The sequence below is a fragment of the Nansenia antarctica genome, assembly GCF_963989245.1.
Source record: "Nansenia antarctica genome assembly, chromosome: 5".
NCBI classification, from domain to species: Eukaryota; Metazoa; Chordata; class Actinopteri; order Argentiniformes; family Microstomatidae; genus Nansenia; species Nansenia antarctica.
In genome coordinates this window covers 76,191,070-76,199,587 of record NC_137690.1, presented here as the reverse complement: position 1 = coordinate 76,199,587, position 8,518 = coordinate 76,191,070, and the positions used below count along the sequence as shown (strand labels likewise).

Here is an 8,518-nt window from a genome sequence, read left to right as displayed (position 1 = left end):
TGGGGGTCCCTGAGGAGAGGCTGGGGGTCCCTGAGGAGAGGCTGGGGGTCCCCGAGGAGAGGCTGGGGGTCCCTGAGGAGAGGCTGGGGGTCCCTGAGGAGAGGCTGGGGGTCCCCGAGGAGAGGCTGGGGGTCCCCGAGGAGAGGCTGGGGGTCCCTGAGGAGAGGCTGGGGGTCCCCGAGGAGAGGCTGGGGGTCCCTGAGGAGAGGCTGGGGGTCCCTGAGGAGAGGCTGGGGGTCCCTGAGGAGAGGCTGGGGGTCCCTGAGGAGAGGCTGGGGGTCCCCGAGGAGAGGCTGGGGGTCCCTGAGGAGAGGCTGGGGGTCCCAGAGGAGAGGCTGGGGGTCCCTGAGGAGAGGCTGGGGGTCCCTGAGGAGAGGTTTGAGAACCACTGCTGTAAATAAATGCATCATGTTCGGCCAGCCAACTGGCTGAAAAACAAATGAAGGAATGGCACAGTGTGAAAAAGCCTCTGTACGTACATTGTGTGTTTGACTTTGACTGGAGTGGCCATTGTACTGGACCACGCCAGCGTCTGGAGTGTGTTTACCCCAGAGTGGAGAGTGTTTACCTCATATCACAGGTCTGGTGGGCGTTTGGCTGACTGGTACCACTATGCAAGGCAAGGCACGTTTATTTGTATAGAACATTTCATACAACAGCGGCAATTCATAGTGCTTTACTTACATTATTAAAATACAGCAAGAGGAGGATAGTAAGAAAAGAAAAAAATTACAATGAATAAAAGCAAATATAATAAGTAAATACATAAAACATTCAATAAGACAATAATACATTGTTACCTAGTTAACTACAACACTACTTTACATTGTTAGCAGGCTCACAGAACAAGCTGTGTTAGTTGACTAGCGATGTGTCTTTGATTTTCTACAATGTGGAAATGTATTCACGTTTTTTGAAAGAAAAGTCTGATCATCACATCGGATCAGACATGAGGACCAAATCATTAGAACGTGTCACATATGGGAGTTCCACAAGGCAGCATCTTGGTTCCCTTCTCTTTCTTCTGTATATCAACGACCTTCCAAATGTGTGCAATTTAATTAATGAACATGGAGGCCTCCAAGGAAGGCAGAGACTCAGGAAGGCCTCCAAGATCTCCAGAGACCCATCCCACCCTGGGTACGAACACTTTGCTCGGCTGCCCTCGAACAGGCGATTCAGGACCATGTTCGCAAGGACAAACAGACTGAAGCTCAGCTTCTACCCCAGGGCCATTTAGGCCCTGAACACAGCAAAGACCTAGGTTCTAGGCCCTGGACAATCTAGACAAATTGATGGCAGCTACTAGATTGAAATCAAGTGTAATACTGAAACACAACTGTGTACATTTCAAACCTGCAAACTGCGACACTTTAAATGAATGTGCAATAACACTATGTGCAATATGACAACCCTCGGGTACATAAGGTTCAGAGAATAGGAAATGTTAGAATAGGTATAGCATAGCATAGAGTACAGCACAGTGTTTTATTTGTATAGTATAGTATAGTGGATAGTGTACATAGCCTTTATTTATGTAAACCAGCTCCTTTCCCTTCTTGTTTTTAGTTTTTTTTCTCCTAGCACCAGGGGAGCCACCCCTCCCAAATTTCGTTGTTTGGTACCTGTACTATATCAATGACAATAAAGACCATTCATTCATTCATTCATTCATTCATTCATTCATAAATATGCATATTAATGAACATTAAACATGTAAATATGCCAGAATTACCCAGAAGGCAAATTTTCATCCATAGTCCCTCGCCAGTTATAAAAAGGCTTCCTAAAACAGCTAAAATAACATCACACAGTAAAAGCATACATAGCAAAAAAAAACGTATGTCATAAATTCTAAACTTTCACTGTCTACATGACTGGTAGGAATCTAATCAACTAACTATCAATGTCAAGAAAACAGAATGTATGTGCTCCCATTCCCCTAGAGAACATATATCTATATATCTATGTCTGATCACATCCAAATTACAAATCAAACACTAAACATCACAGAAACCTACAAATATCTTGTAATGTGATTCTCACCTCACCTATCACCACACTAACAATCTAACAAAGAAGTTAAATCAGAAATGTTATGTTTATAACAAGATCAGACCATATCTCACCCATACTAGCCCCCCCTCCCCCCTCAGTTGTGTGAAATTGTAAGTAAGACAAAATGTGATTTCTAAACCTCGCAGATCCAGTTATTTTTTCTGCTACATTTGTTGTCACTCCACTGTTTACGCTTACTTCCAGAATCATACATCTCAACACAGTCCTCGAACTCTCCATGGGTATCACTATTGTTCGGTTCATAGTCAGCCCAGTACGATGTGGTCAGAGGTGAGTCATCCACCCATTTCCAGGTCCCCTCTGTGTCTCTGTCGGTCAGGCCAATCCAGACGCTCAAACTCCCCCTCAAATCAATAATAAAGTCCTGTTCCTTCTTGCTGTTGATGACCACCAGGTCTGCTCCTCTCTCTATGCAGTCATCTCTGCTCTCATACCAGTTTTTAGACTCAGTGGAGAGGAAGTAGAAGCTGGAGCCAAACTTGCTCCACCAACGGGTTGTCTCAGAAAGTTTCCTCTGAAGGTCGTCTCTCTCTCTAGTCAGGGCGTTGTTACTGGTCTGTAACTGGTCTCTCTCTCTAGTCAGGGCGTTGTTACTGGTCTGTAACTGGTCTCTCTCTCCAGTCAGGGCATTGTTACTGGTCTGTAACTGGTCTCTCTCTCTAGTCAGGGCGTTGTTACTGGTCTGTAACTGGTCTCTCTCTTCAGCCAGGGCGTTGTTACTGGTCTGTAACTGGTCTCTCTCTCTAGTCAGGTTGTTGTTACTGGTCTGTAACTGGTCTCTCTCTCTAGTCAGGTTGTTGTTACTGGTCTGTAACTGGTCTCTCTCTCCAGTCAGGTGGTTGTTACTGGTCTGTAGCAGGTGAAAGTAGACACTCAGGCCTATGATCCCAGCCAGTAGGAGAACACACAGCAGCCCCAGACACACTGCAGCAGCTCTGAAGGGTCTCTTCTCTGAGGTCTCCGTACCTGACAGCTGATCACCTGCTACGGTCTTTGGGGGGGCGTCCTCTGTCCCAGGGATGGTTTCATAGAGTCCGGGGGTGTCTGCACTGACGTAGATATCCACAATCCTCTCCTCCACCTCCCCTCTGTCGAACCTGACCGTGTTGGCCATGGCAGGCTTGGCATAGATGGCCTCAGATACGTTGTGTTCGAACTTTACCTCAACACGACTGTATAGTCTCTTCGTGTCTGTAGCTGCGTTAGGATGTGTGTCAGACAGACTGTTGGTGTTGGTGCTGCCGTCAGCAGAAAAGGAAGTGTCGAAAGAGGCCGAAGAGGAAATACATTGGTTTGTGGTCTGGTCAGGGCCCGGTTGTCTGTGCGTAGGTAAGTAAATAAATATATAATAATGCTTCCTTCTTCTAGCATTGTGACTGCCAGGTCCTAGCATGGATGTTTTCTTATGATGACAGATAAATACGTAGATGATTCACTTACTTAGACAAATGTATTTCATGTAAGTCGCTTTGGATAAAAGTGTCTGCTAAATGGCAACATTTTGACACGGTCATGAATAAATCAGACCTGAGTCTGCAAAAACTTCGGATTTGGGTCACATTTCACTGCTGTGTGAACGAGGCCTTAGAGAGACAAAGAGAGAGAGGGAGAGAAAGAGTAAGAGAGAGAGGGAGAGAAAGAGAGAGAAAGAGTAAGAGAGAGAGAGAGAGAGAGAGGGAGAAAGAGTAAGAGAGAGAGAGACAGAGAGAGAGAGGGAGAGGCAGAGAGAGAGAAAGAGTAAGAGAGAGAGAGAGGGAGAGAAAGAGTAAGAGAGAGAGAGGGAGAGAAAGAGAGAGAGAGAGAAAGAGTAAGAGAGAGACAAAGAGAGAGAGAGAGAAAGAGTAAGAGAGAGAGAGAGAGGGAGAGGGAGAGTAAGAGACAAAGAGAGAGAGAGAGAGAGAAAGAGTAAGAGATGAAAGAGAGTCAGTTGTGTGAAATTGTAAGTAAGACAAAATGTGATTTCTAAAGCACTTTCTCGCAGATCCAGGTATTTTGTTCGCTACATCGGCCGTCATTCCACTGTCCAGAATCATACATCTCAACACAGTCCTCGAACTCTCCATGGGTATTGCTATTGTTCGGTTCATCGTCAGCCCAGTACGCTGTGGTCAGAGGTGAGTCATCCACCCATTTCCAGGTCCCCTCTGTGTCTCTGTCGGTCAGGCCAATCCAGACGCTCAAACTCCCCCTCACGTTCTGATTCAAACCAATGATAAAGTCCTGTTCCTCTCTGCTGTTGATGACCACCAGGTCTGCTCCTCTGTCTCTGCAGTCCTGTCTGCTCTCATCCCAGGTTTTAGCGAGAATGGAGAGGAGGTAGCAGTTACAGTCAAACTTGCTCCATCCTTCTGGACAACCAGTATTCTCACAAAGTTTCCTCTGAAGGTCGTCTCTCTCTTCAGTCAGGGCGTTGTTACTGGTCTGTAGCTGGTCTCTCTCTTTAGTCAGGTGGTTGTTACTGGTCTGTAACTGGTCTCTCTCTCCAGTCAGGTGGTTGTTACTGGTCTGTAGCTGGTCTCTCTCTTTAGTCAGGTGGTTGTTACTGGTCTGTAACTGGTCTCTCTCTCCAGTCAGCTGGTTGTTACTGGTCTGTAACTGGTCTCTCTCTCCAGTCAGCTGGTTGTTACTGGTCTGTACCAGGTGAAAGTAGACACTCAGGCCTATGATCCCAGCCAGTAGGAGAACACACAGCAGCCCCAGACACACTGCAGCAGCTCTGAAGGGTCTCTTCTCTGAGGTCTCTGTACCTGACAGCTGATCACCTGCTACGGTCTTTGGGGGGGCGTCCTCTGTCCCAGGGATGGTTTCATAGAGTCCGGGAGCGTCTGCACTGACGTAGATATCCACAATCCTCTCCTCCACCTCCCCTCTGTCGAACCTGACCGTGTTGGCCATGGCAGGCTTGGCTCACATATGTTTCCAATACGTTTTGTACGACTGTATAGTCTCTTCGTGTCTGTGGCTGCGTTAGGATGTGTGTCAGACAGACTGTTATAAATATCTATTGTTGTATCTCTCTCTGTCTCTCTCGCTCACTCTCTCATTTTTCTTTCTTTCTTTCTTTGTGAACTTCATATATTTCTCTTTTTTCCTGCCTATAGCTCTCTTTCTCCTCCAAAACTCTTTCCGCTCCTCCCTCTTTCTCTCTCACTCTCGCTCTACTTTCCCTCTTTGTACCCCCATCGCACTATTCTCCCACTCTCCTTCTGCCGTCCCCTCCCCCTCTTCTTTTGGGCTTGATTCTGATACTCTGAACTTTGCTCTGAATAGCAGCGTAGCCGGCTGCCATGTCCTGGCTGATGAACAGCTAAATCATTGAGCTGCATCGACTGTATGAAACTGAAACTAATCACCTTTACATTAACGTTTCACAACGCATGGTGCAACAGATGAGATTAGATTAGATTCAACCTTTCAGTCATTGAACAGTTCAACAGTACAACAAAATGTATTATTTGTTCTAGGCACAGGGTCAGCCATAGTCAGCGCCCCTGGAGCAATTAGGGGTTAAGTGCCTTTGTTTGTGTTTTTGGTGATGTAGTCAACATGAAGGTTGAAATCAAATTTGAATATAGCCTGTCTATGAACATTTGTTTGTGTTTTCGGTGATGTAGTCAACATGAAGGTTGAAATCAAGTTAGGATCTGATTTCCTTGGAGAGGTGTATTTTCTAAATGTTGTATGTTTATATAAAAAAGAAAAAGAAGAAAAAAACAATACTATGTAATCATGTAATTTTTTGTGAATCTTGTTCTCAATCATGTCTACACTGATACGTGCTCCAACACACCAGGTGGGGCTAATGATTGTCAATGTCACATTTGTCTAGAAAAGACATTGTTTTCTGTTTCCTGCTATACCGTTAGCAATGCTAACACCACATCTCCATTCACCTCAATGAGCAGCAGTTGCTACAGAGCCCGCGCTGGCTCTAGATATCTAATTAGCCCCGCGTATCGCTAGCAGGCGCAGCTAACACGATAAGACAACATATCAAACAGGGTCATATCACACAACATTATCCCTCGTTATTGATTGAGCCTTTCTTCCTCATGTTTGACTTGGGTACAGACGGAGTATTTAATCAGGCCCAGGCGGGTTGATTGATGGGTCCTGCAGGGGAGCAGAGGGCAGCAGGACGGCGCGGAGACAATGGGAGGGAGCGGCGGGACAATGCAGGGTGTAACCACACACACAGGGCCGCTGGTTCATGAAAAGAACAGTGACACGCGCGCACACACCCACCTGACACACTCCTGACGTGCACCCTCCGGCACGTGGACGTTACTGGTTCCTGGGAGTTGAGGAGTTGAGGAGTTGAGGAGTTGAGAGAGTTGAGAGAGTTGAGAGAGTTGAGGAGTTGAGAGAGTTGAGGAGTTGAGGAGTTGAGAGAGTTGAGGAGTTGAGGAGTTGAGGAGTTGAGAGCAGGGGTGAAAGTGGTTTGAGTTTCTTACAGGAACTATAGGCTACTACCCCAACCTTCATCGTTTCATATTGTTCTCCTCCTGCCCCCAGCTTCATGCATCCCTGAACACACACATCGTGGTGTTGGTGTCGAAATTAGAAACACTTTAGGGCTGCCATGTTTCACCAAAAGTTTGGAGTGAGAGTTTTTGGTGGTGGAGCGACCCAAAACTGTGCACGTTTTGGTAGCGGCGGCCCCTCTCTCCCACACAATTATTTGTGCTAGTTTCCTGCAATTTTAAACCAGCACAAGAAATGAAAATAATTGGAACATTTGATAAAACAAGAGAAATTCAGATAATATATCTTAAGTCTTAATAAACAAATACAGTAGCCTACAGAGTCTAAAACATGGGCCTCATCAAGTGAACTCAACCCCTTGGTCAGCAGCAGAAAGACCCTTGGTCATCATCTTATATACAGTGCATAGATGGCTATCATGTTATACAGTACATACCAGGGTTTTTCCTGGGTCAGAATCAAGCCTTGGAGGTTGATGTTGTGCTCGCGCAGTGCGCCCAAATTTTCTTTGAGGGACCCCCAATTGTTGTATTTGTATTGTAAATTGTAATTATTATTATTAATAATAATAATACGATGCGATTTGAAAGTACCAGTAGGCTACCAGATACGTATGCATATATTTTGCTAGTTGCCAGATGGAATTCACAATTTCCAGCCCAACCAGTCTAAAAGCTGCCGAATCCACCCGTCCAGTGTGACCAAAAGTAGCCCAATCTGGCAACACGGCTTGCTTACGGAAGCATATAGTGGACTAAATTCAAATGTTAATGCAATTTGAGATTGCATTTGCATGTTCCACTTTTGCATGCATTCTTTCAGACAATATTCAAATTTAAATGCAATTCTAATGAGCGGATGTGTTTCCTAGAACATATAAATGCAATTGCTAATCACATTATTGCATTACAATTTGAATATTGACTCAAATAACGCAGGCAAAATGGCAAATGAATATGCTATTTTGGGATTGCATAGTCATTTTCACATTAGAATGAAAATGTGAATTTTGTCAGCTACAAAGCGGATGTGTTTACTAGAACATGTAAATGCAATTGCGTATCACATTATTGCATTACAATTTGAATATTGACTCAAATAATGCAGGCAAAAGTGGCAAATGAATATGCTATTTTGGGATTGCATAGTAATTTTCACATTAGAATAAACTTTTGAATTTTGTCAGCTACAAAGCAGCGCATGACTTTGAAAATTAAATGTCAAATGGCTTTGCATTATCATTTTAATATTGACAGCGAATGTGCACATCAGGTACATGAAAATGAAAATGCAAATCGTTAGAATTGCATTTGAATTTGAATATTGTCTGAAAGAATGCATGCAAAAGTGGAACATACAAATGCAATCTCAAATTGCATTAACATTTGAATTAGTCCACTATATGCTTCCATACGGCGCGACTGTAATCCCGGTCGGACTGTCTCAGTGCCCAGTGCTGCCCACCCAACCACGTCGCGTCGCGTCGGGTCTACTGTAAAGCGGGTTAACATGTCCTTTTCAAAGGTATTAAAATAGACGCAACGAAACATAACGTCAGCCATGTGTTTCCTTGTTGGAAATTATGGATCGTGAATCGTGATTGCTTCTGCACTCTGCAGCAATCGGATTTTGATTAACAGGCAGCTGCATCTCTTCCCCCAACGGCGTTCCGGCACAGAAAGTCTTGCCGGAACGCCGCACCGGACCGTTCCGGCCCACTTTCACCTATGGTTGAGAGAGTTGAGGAGTTGAGGAGTTGAGGAGTTGAGGAGTTGAGGAGTTGAGAGAGTTGAGGAGTTGAGAGAGTTGAGAGAGTTGAGGAGTTGAGAGAGTTGAGGAGTTGAGGAGTTGAGGAGTTGAGGGGGTTGAGGAGTTGAGAGAGTTGAGGAGTCGAGGAGTCGAGGAGTCGAGGAGTTGAGGGAGTTGAGGGAGTTGAGGAGTTGAGGAGTTGAGG

General features: G+C 45.2%; 2 protein-coding genes across 2 annotated transcripts; both read right to left on the bottom strand.

The window, feature by feature from the left end:
- Positions 1-2,191: 2,191 nt before the first annotated feature.
- On the bottom strand, positions 2,192-3,193 carry LOC308158404 (uncharacterized protein; the record flags this gene model as incomplete). The annotated part of the gene is made up of 1 exon (XM_080531992.1): positions 2,192-3,193. The coding sequence occupies one exon, from the start codon at positions 3,191-3,193 to the stop codon at positions 2,192-2,194; it is 1,002 nt and encodes a 333-aa protein (XP_080388118.1).
- An 848-nt stretch (positions 3,194-4,041) lies between these two features.
- On the bottom strand, positions 4,042-4,974 carry LOC308158403 (uncharacterized protein; the record flags this gene model as incomplete). The annotated part of the gene is made up of 1 exon (XM_080531991.1): positions 4,042-4,974. One exon carries the CDS (start codon positions 4,972-4,974, stop codon positions 4,042-4,044), a length of 933 nt encoding a protein of 310 aa, XP_080388117.1.
- Between the last annotated feature and the right edge of the window lie 3,544 nt (positions 4,975-8,518).